This window comes from Schistocerca cancellata, chromosome 4, assembly GCF_023864275.1.
Source record: "Schistocerca cancellata isolate TAMUIC-IGC-003103 chromosome 4, iqSchCanc2.1, whole genome shotgun sequence".
Taxonomy (NCBI): Eukaryota; Metazoa; Arthropoda; class Insecta; order Orthoptera; family Acrididae; genus Schistocerca; species Schistocerca cancellata.
The window spans coordinates 469,500,569-469,526,264 of record NC_064629.1 but is presented as its reverse complement, the minus strand read 5'-3'; the positions used below and the strand labels follow the sequence as shown (position 1 = coordinate 469,526,264).

The window sequence follows — 25,696 nt, the reverse complement described above, 5'->3', positions numbered from 1 at the left end:
TCACATTAGTCTATTCTGGGCAAGTCTCTCCATTTCTGCGTACCTAGTGTAACCTACTGTTAGGACAGTCTATGACACAGTCACACTCCCTTCTCAAATACAGCTTCCTTTTCATGCCTGATTCATGTAACTGCAGTCTGGTTTCTGCACATTTTGTAGATATCCTTTACCTTCCCTTGTTTTGCCCCTGGTACCTTCTGAATTTCAAAGAAAATATTCAAGGTAAGATTTTCAAAAATTTTCTGGAAAATCTACAAATGGTATGAACACATATTTGCCTTCTTAAACCTATCTTTCTCTGGAACCCAGACTGATTTTGCCTCAGGTCAGATTTTTCAGTAAATAATTAGTGTCATTATTTAGCAACCAAGTCTGCACCTGTCACTATTGCCTTTTTTTTGGACTGCAATTCTTAGTCTTCTTGAAGTACAGGTATTTCATTTGTCTCATATCTGGCATACCAGGTGGGAAAGTTTTGTCATGGCTAACTCTTCCAACAATTTAAATAATTCCAAGGGAATGGCATTTATCTCATGGACCTCATTTCAACTTAAATCTTTGAGTGTACTGTCAAATTCTTTTAGCAGTACACATCCTCAAATAATCTTTATTTACTCTTTTTCCCTTCTTGTAATACTGTCTTCACATTTGTTTCCCTTGTATAGGTATTCTATTATGTACTTCTTCCTCCTTTCACCTTCCAGGCTTCCACTCTTTATTTGGTACTAGCTGGCCATTTGATCCCTTAATAATCATGATTCTTACGTTTCCACCAAACCTCTCTCTATTTTTCCTTTGATCACACCTATATTTCCCATAGTCATGGATACTACTTCTACTTTGTATTTCTTCTCTAGCCATTCCTACTTTGCCATTTTGTCCTTTATAATATTCTCAGTTTTCAGGTGTATGTATACCCTTCTGCCCACTTTATATTTTCTCCTTTCATCAGATAAATCCAATATTGTTTGAACCTTTGCTGCCTTCACTATTTCATCTCTCAAAGATACCTGTTTATCTTCTGTTGTATACCTTTCTCCACTTTCTGTCAACTGTTGTCTTATGCCCCCTTTTAAATTTTTAACAACTTCTGGTTCTTTCAATTTATCCAGGTCCTCTCTCCTTAATTTCCTACGTTTCCCAGTTTCTTCAGTTTTGATCTGTAACTTATATACAACAGATTATGGTCAGAGTCTTCATCTGCCTCTGGAAATATCCCATTGTATCTAACCTCAACACATCCACTTCTCTTTTTAAATTTTGTAACCAACACACCAGATAATGGGATCTAACACTCCATGCTCTGACTTGGAGGATGTCAGCATTTTAGTGCATTAAAATTCACACATAGGAAAAATGGGAAGGAGATCTGTACAGTTAGTTTTGTGAGAGCTTCATGGTTTATTTATTCATGAGAGTACAGATATGGGGAAGATCCACCCTTGTGATGCACTTGCATCAACACAGCCACAACTATTGAGTTGGTGGTGAGGGGAGAGCTGAGGTGTGGTATTATTTGCGTTATGGTAGTCGTCTCTGTGCGGACTGCATAAAGTCTCTACAGACACATGTAAAATAATTTAAAATATATTTTCTTGTAAACACAAGCACAAGGGTGTACCTTGTGTTACAAGGATGAGTTCTTTCACCTGTTCCTTCATCCCATTTACATTCCTTAGCAAAACAGGAGCACATGTAGTAGTGAGATTTTATTTTGTTTCCCTCCACATCTTTTTTTGGGGTAGGATCCTGTGACAGTGAGCATTTTTAGCATTTGTAAAAGGATCATACTGATTCCCCAAGCAAAAGTCATTTGTACTTTTATTTTCACCTATTTTTCCACGCAAGACCAGTGAAACACAATCTGATGTCTTCAAACTAGTCCTTAAAGTACTTTAGCTCTTCCTTACACATTTTTCAATAATGGGGAGGGAGGAGATGCAATGGCAGCAGCCAAATTTCTTAACTTTTCTATGTGTGCTGTAGGTGTCAACATGTTTGTGAAATATACTTGTCTGCAACTAGACATTTGACTTTGAGGAAATTTCACTGTATAATTAGATGGGTGTAGTTATTGTTTAAGTATGCGGTGATGTTTCTTAAAATATCTAAAAGCTATCCAACGCCACCTACACAAAGTACTGCATTTGATTTGATTTTATTGCAAGTTAACCACTGCAAATGCAGTTGCAAGAAAAAGAATGCTGGATTCACTTTTTAACTCTACAGTGAACAATCCTTTCTGTTAAACATAATTTTAGTCATCTGTATTTTTGTAGCTTCAGAGTATGGTAAATATCTTGTGACTATAACGTCTTTAATTACATTTTCCCCCACATGTGCCTGACAGTCATGACTTCCAACACAATTATTATTAAAACAGTTCTCACAAACCTGTAGGGTGGACACATGGTTTCATCTTCATGAGGAAATTGACTGCAGAACATGCTGGTGTATACACAGCACTGACAATCTATGGTATGGCACTGGATTAGGAACGAAGTCTCATTTTATAGTGAATCCTGCCATTTTACAACCAAGCAACAATAGAGAACTGATGTACAGTATAAATGCAGTTTAACATTCTCACTGTTCTTTTTTTTTTTACATCCCTAAAGACTTGAGACTTAAAGAGAGGGCAAGTTGCAATTCAGACAGTAGTAGTAACTTAGTACCCATGTTCATTTTTTGGTTCTGCCAGGTGGACAAAACATGGTTGTTTCCACCTAAAACATATCATTTCTAATTCATATGTCTAACTCCAACTAACTGTAGGCTGCAGTAGGTACTGGGAGATGAAGAAACTTGCACAGGATAGAGTAGCATGGAGAGCTGCATCAAACCAGTCTCAGGACTGAAGACCACCACCACAACAACAACAACAACAACAACAACAATGCAGCTTCTGTGCTTTGAAAGCCTTTATGCATGAGGGCATAATGAAATTTTCTGAGCCTGGTAATGAACAACTGTAAAAAGAATGGCCCTTCTTCGCCCAATCCACTATTTCCAGTATTTCTCCAGTGAGGAGCTCCCAACATGAAAAGTGATTCTGCAAGGTATCCAAATTCCACAACCTCTAAACCTTCTCCAACCACAAATTTCTGATCATTCAGATACAAGTGCCAACTCTGGTTAACAGTACGGACATTTCAAAAATTTTTACTTCAGATCTCTCAGTTTTGATACTGTGGCACCCTTCTGGGTTTGTGATTCATTCTCATGAAAGGGCATTTTTTCTTTCACAATACAGGACTCATCTCTATCATTTTTCTTCCAGCTGATCAGAAACACTTTTGTAGTTAGTCTTTCCCAGTTACTGTTTTACCTTCTACAAAATAATCAATAAGAAGTTTCTCTTTCATGTAACCCTTTTGTGCATATCAGGGAAAACATAGCCAAGTGTCAAACTAATAATTCTATACAGAGTGTAACTTTGAGGACAGAGTTCCTTACACCACAATAAGAAAAAACGCCTATGAGCACTTATTCAATAGAGGATGTGCGTTTCACAGTAATGATGATGAGCAAGTGCTCATAGTTCTTAAAGTGTGCAAAGTATTCATTTTAGAGTCAATGTTTAATGAACTTTTTTCCTTGTTTTGGTCCATACTACCTCCTCCCAAAATATGGAAAGTAAAGATCTTGCAGTCAAAGAGATGTGTTTCAGAGTATCAAAGATGAATAAGTGGTCATAGCTCTTAAGGTATTCATTTTACAGCCCATGTTTACAAGACAGGTTTTCCTATTTTTGTGTAAGGAACTTGTCATTGAAGTCTGTAAAGGGAATTTAGCTACACACCGTACTGATTCATGGTCCAAGAGCTAGTTTGCACTTGTACTGGGTGGTTAAAATTAAGCTTTCCCTATTTAACACATTATAACACAGAAACTAATTGCCATAGAAGTACCAAACTTGGTAGCATAATTTTCACGGACATGGAGAAGAGAAATAATGCAGAATCAACTGAAATGCTTTTAATGTGCTGCTATGGTACATCATACCATTACATACTGGTACCATTACTGCTACAAAAGGGGTTCAATATAGCACCCATTAGTGTCCAGAAGAGTCTGAAAGCGCAGGGTTGCATTCTGAACAGCAGAATGAAGCATATCCGTAGGTATGCTACCTTCATATCAGCACATGTATGAATGTTCCCCTGGTAACCCCTGTCCTTCAGGTAGCCCCACAACCAGAAACCACCGGGAGTGAGATCAAGTGATCGTGCCAGCCAAGCATTTTGAAATGATCAGCTGATATTTTGATCACTTCAAAATGTGTTTTGGAGAAGCAGGTGAACTTCACAAGCAACATGCGTTGAGGCCCCATCTTGCATGGAAACTGTTGAGTTCAATCCGTCTCTCTCCTGTAGGGTGGGTACGACATGCTGGCGAAGCATATTGCAGTAATGATGGCCAGTCACACTGCATGTCTTTGGTCCTTGAGTGCCAACCTATTCAAAAAAAGAATGGGCCAATGATGGACCTAGCTGTGAAGCCACACCATACAGTGACACGTTCATCATACAGAGGAACTTCATGCACAGTGACTGGAGGTGAAAATCCCCACACTCAGCAATTCCGTGTGTTTACCTCAACCATCAAAGAAAAATTACCTTCACCTGTCCATAGGATGGTCCAGGGCCAGCCCTCATCAACTTCAGTCCTTGCGAGAAAGTGGAGGGTGAAGTCAACATGTTCTCGTGTGTCCTGTGGTGCAAGCTGCTGTATGACACGGATCTTGTATGGATACCGTTTGAGAATGGTTCGAAGCACCTTGTGTACATTGGACCACAGGATATTCAACTGTCATGACACACCACGTGAACAGCCTGATGATCGGAAATTGCATGCAGCATTGTCTGCCATAGCAACAGCGATTTCATCAGCCACCTGTGGTGCAACCAGTCGCCAGCCTCTTCCCGGAACAACGTCCAATTCTCCTGTTGATTCGAACTTCTTCATCATGCTGTGCACACAGCACGTGGAGAAAGATGACCCTTCTGTAATCCTTTCAGCCAACGATATTCTCAAAGTGCAGCTACAGCATTACTCTCATTTTGATAATAGAGTTTCACCAATAGTGCCCTGCCCCTTTTGTCCAAGCTCATGTTGACACGTCAACAAGTGCAATGCAACTGGTCAGGTGTGTGTGAGTATGAATCACGATGACTGATCAGAGCACCTGGTGGCCATAGTTGAACTCAACAATGGTGCTGTGATAAATGGAAATCGTGCACCCCATACTCTGGACATTAATGCTATTAAGTTCGGTACTCATACGGTAATTAGTTTCCATCTTATAACGTGTTGAATAGGGAAAGTTTAATTATAACCACCTGGTATTTACCACGGAAAAACAAACAAAAAAACTCAAAACTGCATTTTCTATCAAAAAACATACTTCGGCTGTAATGCATACTACACAATTAAAGATTACTTAGAAAACTCAGAGTAGTGGTTAATAAGGAAAGGGGAAATTACAACACCCTATTGCATTACAACACATGATCACAATGCAAAGCTTTTACACCCTGAGAAATTTCTTACACCTTTATCTGATATGTGTAGTAATTTCCACATGTTATGACCTGTAGAATCAGGCAAAAATACTGAAACAATCCTCATGGTGATAGTTTGTTCAAGAAATTGCTAACATGATCATGCTAATCAAAATAAACACACATACAAAGTCAAATAAGCATGTCATGCATGTGTTTACTTAGACACCTTACATATGTTATAAGAAACATTCTCAGTCTAGAATAATGCAGGAATTGCCTTAAAATAACCAAATATGGGAAAACAAATTGTATTCACCTTGGCGACACAAAGCTTTGTCTTCTCATTGAAGTTTAAAATGACCTGTTGCACTATGGCAGTCACAATATTACACAAGACAGCTGCCATATGGAAGCTGGGAACTTACACAACTGTTGCAGTCCACAGTGACACAGAAAAATGATGTAGTTGAGCCACAACTAATTTAAAACTGAACCCGTATGATCATGTGGGCTAGGATGGAAAGAGATATACGGAGGTCGGACAAACATATGGAAACACTACAAGAAATGCAATGTCCTCAACACATTGCAAGTGTCACATGTGGTCAGAAATATGTTCTGTGTAGTCGTGAGTGCATTATGTTGGACCTAAGTGAATACAAACATGCAAATTGTTGGTGCTCATATCATGGGTGCTTCCATAACAAAGGTAGCTGAAGTGTTTGTTGCTTCAAGAGGTACTGTGAGGTACTGTACCAAAAGCTATACTGCATACTGGGAAAGCGGGAACATCTGCTAAGTCACAATGCGGAATAATGTGTGTGCTGACAGACTGTGGTGGATGGTTATTGAAGAGGATAGTGACAAAAAGTAAGAGGACAACAGCTAGGGACCTCCATATGCAAGGAATTGCACAGCAAACTGGAATTCCAAAACCACTCATCAGTGATGCAAATACCCATAACAGATAAACATGGTGCCAAAACCATAAAACCTGCATTACGGAGCAATGGAAGAATGTCATCTGGTCGGATGATCCTTGTTTCGCACTGTTTCCAACTTCTGGCCAAGTTTATGTCCCATGAGTGAAATAAGTAGGGGTTAGGTGATTATTTGGGCAGCCATATCATAGTATTCCCTGGACTCCATGGTTACTCTGCAAGGTTGCATTACTGCCAATGATTATGTGACCATTTTGGCTGAACAGGTCCATCCCATGATACAATGTTCATTCCTCAATGGCGATGCTGTGTTCCAAAATGGCAGGCCCCCTGTTCACACAGCTTGCATCATAGAGAACAGGTTTTGTGAGCACAAGGATGAATTATCGAAATCTCCCCTGCCACCACTCATCAGATCTCAAAATTACTGAGCCTTCGTGGTCTACTTTGGAGAGGAGGGTGTGTAATTGTCCACCACCTCCATCATCATTACCTAAACTTGCCATTATTTTGAAGGAAGAAGGGTATAAAATTCTCTTGAAAACCATACAGGACCTACATTTATCCAGTCTGATATCACTGGAAGCTGTTCTGAATGCCAACAAGCTTCATCATTGTCTAAGGCATGGTAATATGTTGTGTTTTTATGTTCCTACATTTCTGCCAATGCTTGGGGTTGCGTGTTTGCCTGAGTGGAGTCAGTTATCTGAACAGAATGGAGGGAGAGTAAGAGGCATAACAGGATGTCTGTGGTCTAAGAGTCACTTGTGTCCATAGTGGGTGCAGTGACAGACTCTTGTTTTGAGGTAGTGCATTTGTTAACACACTCACATATTAGGGAAGATGGAGTTTGCTCTATCTGGTCATCCTGATTTAGGTTTTCTGAATCATTTCAGGCAAATGTTTGCACGATTCATTCAACAAGGCCTCAAACAACTACCTGTCTTATCCTCATAAAAAAAACACTTAAATATTCTACGTATACATATATTTTGAATTAGATGTTTCATTATATTATGGCAACAAATCCTATAGCACTGTAAGATAATCCCTGGATGAATACATAAATAAAATAAAAAACATTCTAGGAAACACTAGTCACAGCCTTCCTGGAAGATAAAACTGATTTCTCCCTTTCTGCTTCACGGCCACCCACTTCAAACCTGACCTTTTTACACTCTTGTTTCTGGCATGAAGTGGTACACAAGCAAGTCACAAAATCAACTGGACTCTTCCTAAATGGCCCAAAAATTTTGGACTCATTTAGCACAATTGGTGAGATTCTGCAACATGGTGGTGTAGATTTCATAATGACTTGGTTGTTAATTTCATTATTGGTCAAACTGAAGTGCTAACTGCTCCTTTGTGTCCACCCTAATGCAATACACTTTGGTTGTTATACTCAAACTAGTTTTAGCTTTTATTCTGAAAAACACATGAAATACAGTACTTAGTAACAACGATATACAAAATTATTCCTGTGTATCAAAGTCCATGTGGATATGTTCAAACACTTTTCCCTCTACCTTCCCAGACATGTCACCAGACTTTTAACTGTCCTCTCTCCTCATATGGCATGCAGTCTGCAACATGAACACTTATTGTGACTGCTATTTACGACAGATAACTTTTATATTAAAAAACTGCAAATCAAGAAACAGTGAGATGTGTAGGTGAATTCCGAGAAAACATAATATTTTTGCAAACCTGTTGTTAGACAGGTTCAAATAATTCAACAGATTTTGAAATGTGAAGAGCAGCAGGTAACTAATCTACTATTGTCACACAAAAAACCATGCATGCCTGCATTTTTAGGTACCTATTTGTCAAGGTATATTAGTAGATGACGGTTTTTCAATCTTAACTTGTGTTATTGCACTGTGACAAGTTTCACCAAAATTGATCACCTAAGTGGTAGCAGGCAGTTAATTTTCAACAGATGTGTTTTGCACTTTCCCAAGAAATGTCATCTATAAAAATTAATACAAAATAAATGAGACTAATGCTGCAAAAAAGTCCACACATATCTGCACTCGTTGCTTTTAGTGTTCAAAACTATTTCCAGAGGCACCTACTTTGCCTTCAGTTATAATGTGAGAACATGACCATAGTAAACTCCTCAACCACTGCCAGGGCCAATTCAAGAACATTTTTCCACCCAAGACTTATCATTTGGTGCCCTCCCCTCTTCTCTCTCCCCCCCCCCCCCCTTTTGTACGCTTTCACCTGTGGTAGTTTTAATTACTAATTGTGATACATCCTGCATGGAAAACTTACAGTTGGGAGGCCTCTGGCACCCTCTCTCAGCCTGTTGCCCCAAGTGGTGGCTTGGGTCACTTGAGCCTTGCACCGGCTCTGTCCACTGCACTGCACTTATTTTTTTCTGAAACTTGTCACAGATAAGGACACAGTTCAAGGTTTAAAAATAGGTTGCATGCTAACATGCTCTGACAGATCCTTAATAATGTGAATGGTATAATTTATTTGTGTTATTGTAAAATATGAGGGTAATCTCAAAAGTAAGGTCTCCTATTTTTTTGTAAGTACATAGACCTGTTTATTTCTACGATGGTTTACATAAGTTCACAGCTTGAACATTTAGCTATTTTTCAACATAATCATCATTTCTGTTGATGCATTTTTGTAGACACTGTGGCAGTTTTTTGTATGCCCATGTCATACCAGCTCGCCACCATGCTGTTTAGAAAGTTATGAACCTCTTCTTTCACCTTGTCGTCGGAGCTGAATCACTGGGACCACAATTAATGCTGACAGGTACTGTGAGACTCTGAAAAAAACTCAAACGGGCAATTCAGAACCAGAGAACAGGAATGTTGAACAAGGGCATACACATTCTCCATGACAACACTCGCCCACACATCGCTCAGCAAATCGTTGCTCTCCTGCAACAGTTTCAGTGGAACATAATCACCCACCCACCCTATAGTCCTGACTTGGCGCCCAGTGACTATCACCTGCCCCCTAGGTTAAAAGAACATTTGGCCGGAAAGCCATTCAGCTCTGATGATGAGGTGAAGGAAGAGTTTCATAACTTTCTGAACAGCATGGCGGTGAGCTGGTATGACGTGGGCACACAAAAATTGCCACAGTGTCTACAAAAATGCATCGACAGAAATTGTGATTATGTTGAAAAATAGCTAAATGTTCAAGCTGTAAACTGATGTAAACCACTGTAGAAATAAACAGGTCTATATACCTACAAAAAAAATAGGAGACCTTACTTTTGGAATTACCCTCGTAAACATACAGGTTTCATTTTCGTCACTGTGAACAGAGAGTACTACTATTTCAGGAACTTATAGTATAAATCTTTTCCATCTACAATCAACTTACTTGGATTAACTGCTGCAACATTAAACTAAAAAAAAGCCTAACATTATCATAATTAAACTAACAGAATGCAACAGTGTACATACTCAGACATTCCTCTGAACTCTTCAGTAAAGCACTCGACAACAGCTTCCTCACACTCATCAACAATCTGTTGGGGAACCATAAGCTCAGCAGCAACATGACGAATAAGAACACGCATCCTTGCATCATATTCCCCTGAAATTACAAAACAAGTGGTATCTACAACTTAATACACTATAGCCGCACAGCAACCAACCAAGTTATTAAAATACTACATAAATTAAAATCATCATTGGTTAGGTGGAGTGTCTATTCAAACTTACCATCTGCTCCTTGAAAAGCATATGAGAGATGACACATAGTCCCATACCCATCATAACCTTAAACTGCTGTCAGACATTAACAACATCTACACAGGTCAAGCCCCCACACTGTTCACTGATGAATTGTGTGCTGCCATGCACTATCACTTTACCTGTTATACCATCAAATCATCATTTCCATAACAATTAAGAAATAATCATAAATGTCCACCCCACACTCACAACATTTATATTTACATCCCTTCAAAAGGCTGACTCCAATAAAGACCTTCATCCTTTTGCAAATTACCACATTCAACAGTACCTTAAAGTCAATTACAGTGATTTTGTCAGAGTTGTTGCCATATCCGTTTGCTCTATTGGAACCTATTGTTATTCATCCCCGAAGCAACAGAGTTTTCATATAAAATTGAGTATTGCTTGTTTCAGTTTCAGACCCTATATAACCTTCCCTTACTTTCTGCAAACAGTTTTGCATCACTTTCAAAGATTTAACTTGTCTACCACTTGTCTACCACTTGTCTACCACTTGTCTACCACTTGTCTACCACTTGTCTACCACTTGTCTACCAAAACTTACCAAGGTTAGAGCAAAGTCTACAAAGAAGCCATGGATTACTCAAGGAATAGGAGTATCTTGTAAAACAAAAAGAAAACTGTATCTGTCAATCCGAAACATTTCCAATGTTGATGATATAGCACATTATAAGAAATACTGCAAAATATTAAAGACTGTAATACGGATGTCAAAGCAAATATATTACAAGGAAAAAATAGTCATATCAGATAACAAAATAAAGACAATATGGGATATAGTGAAGGAGGAGACCGGTAGAACCAGACATGAAGAGGAACAAATAGCATTAAGAGTAAATGATACATTGGTGACAGATGTGTATAGTGTTGCAGAACTTTTTAACAAACATTTTATAACTGTTACTGAAAAGATGGGGTTGTCAGGTTCGGTAGATGCTGCTATGGATTACCTTAGACCAGACATTTCAAGGAACTTCCATAATATGAATTTGACCCTCACTACCCCAACAGAAATAATGTCCATCATAAAATCTTTAAAATCAAAAACATCTAGTGGGTATGATGAAATATCAACAAAGTTAATTAAAGAATGTGATTCTGAGCTAAGTAACATATTAAGCTATCTGTGTAACCAGTCGTTTATCAGTGGAATATTTCCTGAATGGCTGAAATATGCTGAAGTTAAGCCACTGTTTAAGAAGGGAGATAAAGAAATAGCATCAAATTTCCATCCAATTTCACTGTTGCCAGCATTCTCAAAAATTTTCGAAAAAGTAATGTACAGTCGTCTTTATAACCATCTTATCTCAAATAACATACTGTCAAAGTCACAGTTTGGATTTCTAAAAGGTTCTGATTGAGAAGGCTATCTACACTTACAGTGAAAATGTGCTTAATTCATTAGACAAAAAATTGCAGGCAACTGGTATATTTTGTGATCTGTCAAAGGCATTTGACTGTGTAAATCACAATATCCTTTTAAGTAAACTAGAATATTATAGCGTAACAGGAAATGCTGCAAAATGGCTCAAATCTTATATCTCTGGCAGGAAACAAAGGGTGTTATTAGGAAAGAGACATGTATCAAGCTATCAGGCATCATCCAACTGGGAACTAATTACATGTGGGGTCCCACAAGGTTCCATTTTGGGGCCCTTACTTTTTCTTGTGTATATCAATGACCTTTCATCATTAACATTACCAGATGCCAAGTTTGTTTTGTTTGCCGATGATACAAACATTGCAATTAATAGCAAATCAAGTGTAGTCTTAGAAAGATCAGCCAATAAAATATTTGTGGACATTAATCACTGGTTCCTAGCCAATTCTTTGTCACTAAACTTTGAAAAAACACACTACATGCAGTTCAGAACTTGTAAGAGGTGTCCCAAGAGTATATGTCTAACATACGATGACAAGAAGATAGAAGAAGTGGACAGTGTTAAATTCTTGGGATTACAGCTTGATAATAAACTCAACTGGGAGGAGCACACCACAGAACTGCTGAAGCGTCTTAACAAATCTCTGTTTGCAATGCAAATTTTGTCAGACATAGGGGATACAAAAATGAAAAAGCTGGCATACTATGCTTACTTTCATTCCATAATGTCATATGGGATTATTTTTTGGGGTAATTCATCAAGCCAAGCTAAAGTTTTCCGGGCACAAAAACGTGCAGTAAGAATTATATGTGGTGTGAACTCAAGAACACCCTGCAGAAGCCTGTTTAGGGAACTAGGGCTACTAACTACAGCTTCCCAATATATTTATTCCTTAATGAAATTTGTCATTAAAAATATATCACTTTTTCAAACCAACAGCTCAATTCATGGAATCAATACTAGAAATAAGAATAATCTTCACAAGGATTTAAAGTCACTTAGTCTTGTACAAAAGGGTGTGCATTATTCAGGAACACACATTTTCAATAACTTGCCAGCAGCCATAAAAAGCTTAACAACCAATGAAATTCAGTTTAAGAGAAGCCTAAAGGATTTATTGGTGGCCAACTCCTACTCCATTGATGAATTTCTTAGTAAAACCAACTGATTTGTATATAAATACAACATAACCTCTGCACAATTTCAGTGCAGTAATGTGTTCACTGAAAATGTGTGTGTGTGTGTGTGTGTGTGTGTGTGTGTGTGTAAGTCTAATCTAACTTCTGCACCATTTCAGTGCAGTAATGTGTTTATTGTAAATAAGTATTACAGTAGTTGTATTACATGTTTATTACCTTATAAATAAATAAAAAACTTTTTTATTTTAAATTCAGTGCATTAATATTTGTAAAATGACTCTTAGTGTTCATTAAAAAATGACGATCATTCCACTTGGGACCTGTGGAATGGTACATTAGCTTATTTGTTTGAGTTGTAAATATTTGTCATGTATTGTTGTTTTTCTGACATGTTCCACATCCTGGAGGACCTCCTCACTACGGATCAATTGGAATGAAAGTAAATCTAATCTAATCTAACAATGTCTACACTGTCCATCTCTTTACCATGGTTTTCAGATACGTGGATTTAGCCTGTCACAGTAGGCTCACTATCTCATCAGTACCTTCACTTTCTTGAAATACCCATTTGGTCTCAGTTGCAAATATCCTTTGGGCCTACAGTAACAAAAATTTCCATTTCACCACTATCCCTTTCCTTTTTACCCATAATGTACTTTATTTACCCTCAATTTTACTCCTGAACACACCAGTCTTATAACAGATGATGCTGTTGCCTGCATCCTCTAACATTCTCTCTATTCCTGTAGTTTGTTGCTTTCCTCTCCCAAAATTCTGTCATTTCTAACTGCTGACCTATCTAGTCTTCTTTGGTTCCTACCTTCCATAAAACTCAAGTAAACCATTCAAAGTCTCACTGGTTGCATCTAGGTTTGGGTGTTAGCATTCCATTCTTCACCCATAACAGAAAAAAAAAAAAATTGCTGAATATAACCCTAATTTTGTGAATGTATTTCATTTGCTCATGACTCCTGCATTAAAGCATTTGATAGGCTATTATTGTTAGAGCTGCATACTTTTCAACTTGGATTTTACACCATCACGAAATTTTGCAATGTCTTCAAAGTATATGGGCGAGTCCCATTTGAATGCAGCATGGGAGCTTGAGGACAGGATATCACGTCTGTCTTCTCACAAGTACCCTTCTCAGGAGTCATTGCGTTTATAGATAGCAGTTTCTCTCGTATTATGAAAGTATTTCAGTGCACATTTGATGTCCTTTATATGTTTTTGCAACAGACATAAGCCATAGTTTGATACAGTCCTCTTTCCTTGAGATAATATATCTGTAGAAAACATAACAGTATATTCAAACTTTCTGACAGATTACAAGTGAGTCTTAGAAACAATTCAATTCTAGATATTTGCTCATAAAAGGCAACACTCTTCTGACTGAGCAATCTGAGTAAGTACAACAAGTAATTTCAGCCCTTCAGGACATTTCCTATAACCTTTCGAATCGTGCCCACCATACCCCCTCTTCCAGCAGTCATACGCTGGCAAGAAACCAGCAGAAACTACACTGAGGTGACAAGAGTCATGGGACACCTCCCAGTACTGTGTTGGACCTCTTTTGCTCGGCATTGTGCAGCAATTTGACATGTCATGGAATCAACATGTCATTGGAAGTGCCTTCATAAATACTGAGCCATGCTGCCTCTATAGGTAAAGTCCTATGATAGCAATATGCACATATCTAGGTGGCGGTAGTACCACATACATAAGTTATAAAAGAGCAGTGCATTAGCAGAGCAGTTATCTGTACTCAGGGGATTCATGTGAAAAGGTTTCCGACATGATTATGTCTGCATGACAGGAATTAACAGACTTTGAATGCAGAATGGTAGTTGGAGCTAGATACATGGGACATTCCATTTTGGAAATCATTAGGGAACTGAATATTCCAAAATGCACAGTGTCAAGAGTGTGCCAAGAATACCAAATTTCAGGCATTACCTCTCGCCATGGACAATGTAGTGGCCAACGGCCTTCACTTAACAACTGAGAGCAGCGGCATTTGTGTAGAGTTGTCAATGGGGGGGGGAAGCAACATTGCATGAAATAATTGTAGAAATCAATGTGGGACATACATTGAATGTATCCGTTAGGACAGCATGCCAAAATTTGGTGTCAATGGGCTATGGCAGCAGACAACTGATGCAGGTGCCTTTGCTAACAGAATGACATCACCAGCAGTGCCTCTCCTAGGCTCATGAACAGATCAGTCGGACCATAGACAACTGGAAACTGTGGCCTGGACAGATGAGTCACAATTTCAGTTGGTAAGAGCTGATGGTAGAGTTCAAGTGTGCTGCAGACCTCACAAAGCCATGGACCTAAGTTGTCAACAAGCCATGGTTCAAGTTGGTGGTGTCTCCACAATGGTGTGGGCTGTATTTACATGGAATGGACTACGTTCTCTGGTCCAAATGAACTGATCATTGACTGGAAACAGTTATGTTTGGCTACTTGAAGACCATTTGCAGCCATCCATGGACTTCACATTCCAAAACAACAATGTCATGTCACCGGCCACAATTATTTGTGACTGGTTTGAAGAACATTCTTGACAATTTTAGTGAATGATTCAGCCACCTAGATCACCCGACATGAATCACACTGAACATTTATGGGACATAATTTAGAGGTCAGCTTGTGCACAAAAACCAGCACTGGCAACACTTTCGCAATTCTGGACAGCTGCAGGGGCAGCATCATTGAATATTTCTGCAGGGGACTTCTAACAACTTGCCGAGTCCATGCCACATCAAGTTGCTGCACTACACTGGGCAAAAGGAAGTCCAACATGATATTTGGAGGTCCCCTAGACTTTCATCACCTCAGTGTAATGTTCTAGTGCTGTAACTTCCTATATCTACTACATTATGATTATAGTTCACTCCTGTCACCAATACTATCTTCATTCCACAATGCCTCCTCAGATGAAAAGTCATTATGTGCTGAAAGCCACAATACCATTTAGTCATTCACTGTCACTAGCTGCCACTACAGTCACTTAATTCACACTTTTCTTTCCTAGAATGTCAGTGCAAAAACTCGAAGTGCAGTATCAAGAGTGCTACATTCACAACTTCTCATACTAACAGCATAGGGCTTTTATTTCCTACCAAAGACTGCCATGAGAATGATGGCATTGTGAATACTGCAGGCACAGCTCAATTGCACGAGTTGTTGTTCCTCATACTATTATTAGCAGTATTTGTTTTTACATATCATAGATGTCTGGACCTTTTTTTTATAGCGGATGGCTTGAGAGATAAGTATATCACAAAGAAAACAAGTGGATAAATTAAACATTATCAGAGTTTAGGGAAAGCAACCAAAACACCAACATGGCTTGTTTCTACAGTATTTCAGCTTTCTTTCTTCCCAAACTAATATAAAATGTACCACTCAGAGAAAAAAATGAAAGAAAGTAAGTAATCTTACACTCAAAAAAAGTTCTGAATGAACATGGAAACTGCATTACCGTATTTACTCGAATCTAAGCCGCACGTTTTTTTTTCCTGTTTTTGTAATCCAAAAAACCGCCTGTGGCTTAGAATCGAGTGCAAAGTAAGCAGAAGTTCTGAAAAATGTTGGCAGGTGAGCCACAACTAACTTCTGCCGTCTAAATGTCTAATATATGTAGTGCTACACAGGCATGCTTTGCAGGCACAAAGATAAATACTGGCACCAAAACCTCTGTGTGAGTAAATAAATTTAAAAAAAGTTGAAAGATGAGCTTTTTTCTCTGCTCCGAGTTCTGACCACTGCATTTTCATACATTATCCAACGAAGTGAATACAAATTTCGTATTGTTCATCTTCGAATGTAGCAACATTTCAATGTACTATGAAAATCCGACTGGCAAGACTATTTGGGACGTTTGTCAATACGGCCAACTCTTACGTTCTGAATTTTTTCCCACCTGTGAGAAGAGATGGTTGCTGACAGGAACTTTTATGAATTGTGAATCACATGCAGTATTCTCTTCACCATAAGAATAATACGAATATAAACATTTTGCCACGTATTCTTTCGTGTTTGCTGCTGTCTCATTTAAATCCTGTCTGCCTAATAAACTACGAAACTAGTGAGAAAACAGCAAACGCGGAAGAATAAACGTATCATGTCATGTTTATATTCGTATTATTCTTTTGCCTAGTAGTGATACAGTCAGAAATGAAGCACGGCAACTGACTAGATTTTTAAATCTAAGATGACTCTAATTTCTGTGCAGAATGTAATGTACTAAAGAGGCGTCTGCAAAGATTTTCAAACAGAGAAAAGTTTTCGCTAAACTCTCGTTCAGAACATCTTCTATCATACGCAGTCTATTATGTGGATCTTGTTGATCATTATCAAAGAAAGCAGCATTGTTTCGCTAATGAGACAATTCCTCTAAGCAAGCCATGTCGCGAGCGGTGACAGGCCGTAAACATTCATTATCAGAATGCGACAAACAGTGCATGACACAGTACAGTAATGCATTTTCAGCTTAGAGTGACGTAAACACCTATAACAAAGAAAACGGCACTTATCAGATCAAAGAAAAATAAGCAATCGATTCAAACCAGACGAAGCACGTGAAAAAGCAAGGGTACCTATATAAATATGGACGGACCGCCTAACGCAAGCAATGGCTACCTGGTGAAGCTTAACTGCTAAGCTTACGACTTGAACCAAACTACTGTAGCTGTATCGTCATTCATTCGACCTAAATTGTGTCTCATATTACAATGGACCAACATTGTTTCGATTTAGAGGTGCGGCCTAAAACTTTTCTCCCCCCCTGAAGTTCGAGTCTCAAATTTCAGGTGCGGCTTAGATTCGGGAATTTTTTTTCCCTTGATTTCGAGTCTCATTTTTCAGGTGCGGCTTAGATTCGAGTAAATACGGTAGGTTCCCAAAGTGCAGATAGTCCTGAAAATGCCACAATAGCCAAAAATTATATAAAATCCAAGACCAGTTGGAAGTGAAAACAAGTACTACCGAAGGGCTTTTACTTGTTGACCCCAGCAAAGTAAAGCATCACAAATATTTCCAAACATGCAACAACTGTTTGAACTACACTACTGCATCATTACCATTCCAGTATGCAACAATACCTGGGCAGCTATGGTACACTAAGAATAAACAATCAATTCCCTTGGCACACAATGAAATTCAGCCAAAAGAACTTTGAAAATGCATATAAATCCAAACATAATTTTCTGAAATGCCAACCTGCACAAAAGTAACACAGTGCTTCCACTTCAGTAATGTTTTCCTGTAAACTACTAGAGCTGAATGGCTACAGCATCTTTTTCAATAAATGCTTCACAGTTCTAACCAATCTCATGTATTAGGTTTTCTACAAGTAAGAACTAAACTACAAAAACTTAATTAAGTATAGAATTTTTATAGTATCAGATAAGCCTTGGTGGAATATACACAATAGAATAAATAAAAATAACCAATCACCACGCAATAAATGTACTGAATAGTCGGTACGTAATGGAACTTAGGATTTGAGCAGGCACTCAAGGTCATGTTGGACTTCTGGGACGGGATTCTATAAAAGGGTTTGTATGTCAATGTGTAAAATAGTTGACAGAGATCTTCTGCCATGTAATAATTATGGCTCATCACAATAACAGTGGAGTTTCTCTCTGCAGCAAAAGAGGTGTGGTCATAAAGTTTTGAGACTGCAAATGGTTTCTCCTTCATCCATAATAAGGATTTTCTTACTGGAAAGGGGCCTTGGTAAGGAAAATGAAGTAAAGTAGAAGGTAAGAAATTCCTGGAAGGTTATCATCATGGAGCAATCATGTGGAAATGAACAATCTGGGATGTGACAGGAAACCAGAACACCGAAGGTGGGTAGGTGTTACATGCGGTTAAACACACATACATATGATCAACTGAATTAGAGATAGTCATTAAGTAGGAGAGAATACTCATCACCACAGCAAATGGAATAGTTTCATCACATCAATGGGATGCTATCACACCTTGTGCTGGGTAGCTGCAGGACGTATAAGATGTATAGTATGAGCACATTCCATCCTGGCCAAATTTTTAGAGTTAAAAGCATGAACACACCCAATTCCGGGGTTGTGCAGTCACTGTGCATTTCAAGTGCCATCATGTCAAGGGAGTAATGTGAGTACTTAGATTTGGTTTAACAGCTGTGGGCAACAAGATACTGAGGACAGGGCTTGCAATCAGTGATCATAGATTATAAAAATGGATAAACAAGCCACAGTACAGGAAATCACTTGTTAATTCAATGCTGGACGCCAACTGATGGACAGCCAAACCGCGTAAAGCTCAAGTCAGAGCAGTGTGGAGCTTAGCACCAGCAGCTCACTATTCATATACATTATTTAGTTTAGTAATATTTTTGCATTCTTCTGGGTAGAAGTTAAGAGTACCTGCTTATTTATCTGTTTTTGGTTGTGTTATTTTTTGTTGTTGTAAATGACTGCCATTTTTTTATTGTTAAATTTGAGTGCAATTTTCCATCGCTGTGAGCGACAGTGTCACTTTATTTTCTTGAATTGTGTAACCTTTGTAGTTCCCTTATTTTTTTCCACAAGTCCCTGACTGACTGGTTAGTAAATTTGTTTGTGATTTTATATAGCTTTTACATACTACGAAGTGGACTGATACTGCGCTTGTTCTGTGTTGATGCAACGTGAGTTGACTGCTGTCCACGAACACCTAGAAGCTGCATTGGTCTTGGTCAACAGGCTCTTCTGCTGCCCTTATCTGTGATTAAGTTGGGTCACCGGTGTCAAAGGCAGCAACACCTCTTGTGCTGCTGGAATCCCCTGGAAACCCCAATGTCACAGTGTCTCCTGACGTGCACCATCTGAACAGCTTTTTCTCCACTCAAGGGTGAATGGTGGACAGTGGTGGGTTCACATATTTCTGGGCAGAAAGTGCAAGTGGGAACTGGCAGTATGGCTGCTCCCCTTACACCAAAGAAGCAAGTACAAGGGGCTAAACAATGTTCATAGCACGTCTGATGAAGCACAGAATGCCTTGTCTGTTAGACCAGTGGCCAATTTTCCAGCTAAGTCTGGACAAAGAAAGAGGGTGGATTTCTGGGTCACTGAGAGCTCCGTTAGATGGGTATTGAGTCCCTCAATGAAATATCAGGTAGATCAGGAAAAAGGCCAGTGTGGGCTCAGTGTGCCTTCAGAGAGGTCTTGTCTGAGAAGTGGAGGCGCTCTGCCAGCAGCTACTGAATACAACGGGTGCAACATGCTGTAAATAGTGGCTCATGTCAGCATGAATGACACTTATCCCCAGGGCTCTGAGGCCAAGATGGGTTCCTTCAGGAAGTTTGCTGGATTGGTGAAGGTAGCTTGCATCACACACAGAGTTTATCATTTGCAGCATCATACCCAGAGTCGGTTGTGGTCCTTTGGTTTTGGGTCAAATGGAAGGTCTAAACCAGACACTCAGAGTATTCTGTGACAATCTCAGATGTGAATTTCTCAACCTCCAGTATTTGGTGAACAACTATAGAACCCCCTTAATAGGGTAGCAGGGTGTGTGTGGTGTGCATGGGGAAGGATTCGTTTTTTGGGTTAGGGTTAATGATGAAATGTGCGTCGAAACTGGAAACAGGTCAGCCACATTTCTATCAGAGGAGAACTCTGACCGTGGAGATTGCAAAGAGAAAATGTTTTAATGTGTTGTTATTACACAGCATGAGCATCGATGTTAGGCCTGAGAACTAGTCTCACTTATTAAAAGTAATAATGTCTACATGGTATTAGGAATAGAAATTGGCTGAAATCAGAAGTGAACAAAAATGAAGTCCTAAATTCAGATAGGAAAGTATATTGCACATGATGGCACTGTATTTATTATTATAAAGAACGATAGTGTAGTACAGTTGTTGTAAGATTTTTACTGATTCTGAATGTGAAATTCTTTGGGTGGAGTTAAGAATCAAATATGAATCAAACTTGGTAATTGAATGCTTTTATGGGCCATCTGCATCAGGAGCTGTAGTGACACAGAGCTTCAGAGACAACTTTGAGAATATTCCGAGTAAATTTCCTGATCAGCTGACTGTAATAGGGGTAACTTCAACTTCCTGGCTATAGAATGGGAGTCATGCAATTAAAACTGGTGCAAGAGAATGGGAACATGTGAGAGTACTCTGAACCTCTTCTCTGAAAATTACATCAAGCATATAGTTAAAGGACCAACATGCTAGGGCAATGTCTTAGACCTCCTAATAACTAACAGACCTGAACATTTTGAATCAGGTAACAGAGAGGAGGGGGTCAGTATTCATAAGGCTGTAATAGCATCAATGACTACATGTATTACAAAAAACATTTAAAAAATAGGATAATATTTTTCTTTGGCAACAGTGATGGGATACAAGTTGTAGGTTATCTGAGTTGTCAGCATAAAATATCAGCTCTGAGGATGAAGATGCGGAACACAAATGGATAAAATTCAAAAGAATTGTTCAATATGCCTTAGACCAGTATTTGCTGAATAAATGTGGTTCAACAGACATGTCAGAAATTAGCTGCAAAAACAAAGAGAGGTTCATCTCCAATTTAAGCAAAGTCAAAACACACCAAATCTGAATGAAGAGAAAATGAGCAGTTGAATGAACAAAAAATGGGTGTGAGAAGAGCAACGCAAGAAGCATTCAATGAATTTGAAAGTATAAGTTTTCCAAACAGTCTGACTAAAAATCTTAATAAGTTTTTGTTAGTAAAGTTAGCAAGCAGATCAAAATCTTACTTTCAGTCAGTCAGTGATCATACTGGCACCAAAACAGAAAATGACAGAAAGAAAGTTGAAATAATACTAAATTCAGTCCTCCAAAAATTGTTTCACTGTGGATTATTATAATATGGTTCCTCCATTCAATCAAACCTTGCACAAATGCCAAAATGGCAGCTGGACCAGATAAGATACCTATGGGGTTCTACAGAGATTATTCAAAATAGCTTCCTCCCATTCAAGCAGCAGTTTATCACAGGACACAAGAGTAATGAATGGTACCTACTGACTGGCAAAACAGAGCAGGGCATTCCAATTTTCAAGAATAGTCATCAGACACATTAGCACAATTATAGGCTTATATCTATGACATCAATCTATTGTGGAATTATGAAACATGTTTCATGTTCATGCGTTATTTGTGATTGGATTTAGGACTTCCTTGATAATAGAACTCAACATTTTGTTCTTAATGGAACAAAATTAATTGATGTAAAGCTGATTTTGTGGATACCATGATACAATATAATACGACTGTTATTATCTACAATTTATATTAATGATCTAGCAGAAAACATTAAAAGTTTTGTGAAGCTATTTGTGGAGGGTGCTGTTGTCTATACAAAGACTGAAATGTCAGAAGACCTGCATATGATTGACAATTTGTGCATGAACTAGCAGTGTACCCTGAAACTAAATAAATCAAATTTATTGTGCATCAATGAGCAAAAAAATCCAATATTGTATGATTACACTATTGGTGACAAATCACTGGAAGCTGTAACTAAAGTAAAATACCTAGGAGTAACAATCCAAATTGACATTAAGTACTCTGAAGCAAGTAGTAGGAAAAGCAGATGCCAGGCTGAGATTCACGGGACAATCTTAAAGAAACAAACTGAAGTGTCCCGTTGTGGGATGGTGCACGCATAAAGAAGCAATAAGGAAACATGAACAACAGAAACTAAATCTCTACAAAGAACACAAGAAATTATACTGATCTGATAATAATAACTGTCACCCTGTGAATATAGTTCCACAAAGATGCAAGAGAAAGCATGCAATCTGTCACAATCGATTACACTCCAAGGTCGGAATCAGTTGTCCCCAATCAGTGGTGCACTAGCATTCTCTTCATTTGGTAGTGCTGTATCTGTGACTCGGTGGTAGAATTGGTGGCACACTCTGCTGGAGAGCTGCAGGCAGTACTCCTATATAGGCCGCCCAGTGTAGGGATACCTGGAAATGGCTGACATCACGTGGCTTTGCAGATGCGAAGTCATGCTGGCTGTGTCCAGTGACCATGGCGCCCTCCATACTGTAGCGGATGGTGCAGTGACGTCAAACAGTGTTGGCTGCAGGCTTCTGGCATGACGGCAACCCACAGGGCATTGCTGTGTGGTGGGCGTGCCAGAACATCGGGCATCAGAGGTACATGGTTGGTTGGTTGGTTGGTTGGTTGGTTGGTTGGTTTGGGGAAGGAGACCAGACAGCGTGGTCATCAGTCTCATCGGATTAGGGAAGGATGGGGAAGGAAGGCGGCCGTGCCCTTTCAGAGGAACCATCCCGGCATTTGCCTGGAGTGATTTAGGGAAATCACGGAAAACGTAAATCAGGATGGCCGGACGTGGGATTGAACCGTCGTCCTTCCGAATGCGAGTCCAGTGTCTAACCACTGCGCCACCTCGCTCAGTCAGAGGTACATGGCACAAAGAATTTACAAAACACTTGTTCAACCACTTCTTCAGCACTGCTCATCATACTGGGGCCATTACCACGTAGAATTAACAGAAGAGATAGAGAAGAGCCAACAAAGAGCAGTGCTTTAGACACAAGTGCATTATGGACATATAAAAAAATCCACTGGCAACCACTACAAGAGAGGAGTTTTACATCACTGAGAGGAGTACTACTGAAATTCCTATACTATATGTCCTGCAAAGTGTCTTGCAACCTATTACTTCTCCCACATCTCGTAAAATGATCACAACAAGAAAACTGGAAAAATCAGAGCTCATACAGAGCTTTAGTGACAATCATTCTTCCCATTTGTCACTAGTGAATGAACAGGAAAGGGCGGAAGATAGTGGTACAAGAAGTACCCTCCCTCACACACCATGAAGTGGCTTGCAGAGTATAAACACATATATGTTGAGCCATTTTGTCGCTACAGGATACAGCACCAAACACTACACACATATACCTATTCTTATCATGGAGCACAAAGATTAGTATGGGCGATAAACACTGCATGCAAAACGGTCACCTGGACTGATGAGCCTGATTCCGCTTTGGTATACACTAATGTCACGGTAGAAGTATATTGAAAATCATGAGGCAATGTCAGCAGAGAACCATTCAGGCAGGTAAAAGAATAATTCTTGTCCGGAGGATGAAATGGGGTGCCAGATACATCTACCAACATTTCTCACTTACATGCAATATACCGTATTTACTCGAATCTAAGCCGCACTTTTTTTCCGGTTTTTGTAATCCAAAAAGCCGCCTGCGGCTTAGAATCGAGTGCAAAGCAAGTGGAAGTTCTGAAAAATGTTGGTAGGTGCCGCCACAACTAACTTCTGCCGTCGAATATATGTAGCGCTACACAGGCATGCTTTGTAGGCAGAAAGATAAAAACTGGCACCAAAACCTCCGCGTCAGTAAATAAATTAAAAAAAAAAAAGAGGTGGAAGACGAGCTTTTTTTCTCCGCCCCGAGTTTCGACCACTGCATTTTCATACATTATCCAACGAAGTAAATACGAATTCCGTATTGTTCATCTTCGAATGTAGCAGAATTTCGATGTACTACAAAAATCCGACATGCAAGACTGTTTGGGATGTTTGTCAATATGGCCAACTCTACATTCTGAATTTTTTCCTACCTGTGAGAAGAGATGGTTGCTAATAGGAACCTGATGAAATGTGAATCACATGCAGTATTCTCTTCATCATAAGAATAATACGAATATCAACATTTTGTCATGTATTCTTTCGTGTTTGCTGCTATCTCATTTAAATCCTGCCTGCTTAATAAACTACGAAACTAGAATGAGTCAACAGCAAACGCGGAAGAATATACGTATCGTGTCATGTTTATATTCTTATTATTCTTATGCCTAATAGTGATACAGTCAAAAATGAAGCACGGCAACTGACTAGATTTTTAATTCTAAGATGACTCTAATTTCTGTGCAGAATTTGATGTACTAAAGAAGCGGCCGCAAAGATTTTCAAACGGAGAAACATTTTCGCCTAACTCTCGTTCAGAACATGTTCTATCATACACAGTCTATTATTTGGTTCTTGTTGATCATTATCAAAGAAAGCAGTAGTGTAAGTAACAACAAATACCAGTCTCTTGCCATTGTTTCGCTAATGAGATGATTACTCTCTCTTTGAATTGTAAGCGGCGGTAGCGCGCATAAAAGCAAGCCATGCCGCGAGCGGCGACAGGCCGTTAACACGCACTATCAGAATGCGACAAACAATGCGTGACACAGTACAGTAATGCATTTTCAGCTTAGAGTGACACAAACACCTATAACAAAGAAAACAGCACTTATCAGATCAAAGCAAAATAAGCAATCGATTCAAACCAGACGAAGCACATGAAAAAGGAAGGGTACCCGTATAAATACGGACGCCTGACACATAGCACTGGCTACCTGGTGAAGCTTAACTGCTAAGCTTATGACTCGAACCAAACTACTGTAGCTGTATCGTCATTCATTCGACCTAAATTGTGTCTCATATTACAATGGACCAACTTTGTTTCGATTTCGAGGTGCGGCCTAAAACTTTACTCTCCCCTTGAATTTCGAGTCTCAAATTTCCGGTGCGGCTTAGATTCGGGATTTTTTTTTTCTTTTTTTCGAGTCTCATTTTCCAGGTGCAGCTTAGATTCGAGTAAATACGGTAGTTAACCACCATCCAACCAAGTGCCCATTTGTTTGTCTACAGCAACCAGCACCCAACTCATACCTTCAGAAAGAAAATGCTTCACATTGTTATGCCCAAATTGTGCCAAAATGGTTTTTGCAACACAATGGGCAGAAGGATACTTGTGTGGCCCTTCCACGTCATCTGACAAAAATCCTATAGAGCACACCAAGCATGCCATCCAGCAAGATGTGTCAGCATCAGACCTGACTCTGCTCAATATCCATGATTTGGGGACAGCAGTTGAGCATTCAGGAATGAAGGTGATTTTGCCAGTCTCAGTGGGGAGAGCTGAGCAGATAGA

At 39.1% G+C, this 25,696-nt stretch overlaps 1 protein-coding gene across 1 annotated transcript in view; it reads right to left on the bottom strand.

Annotated features, from left to right (window-relative positions):
- The window catches only part of LOC126185211 (transmembrane and coiled-coil domain-containing protein 4-like), a 136,103-nt gene that overhangs the window by 87,927 nt on the left and 22,480 nt on the right, over positions 1–25,696 (bottom strand). Inside the window, exon 4 of the mRNA XM_049928094.1 lies at positions 9,886–10,018. Within this exon, the coding sequence (XP_049784051.1) occupies positions 9,886–10,018 (133 nt within the window). The remainder of the gene's footprint in view (positions 1–9,885; positions 10,019–25,696) is intronic.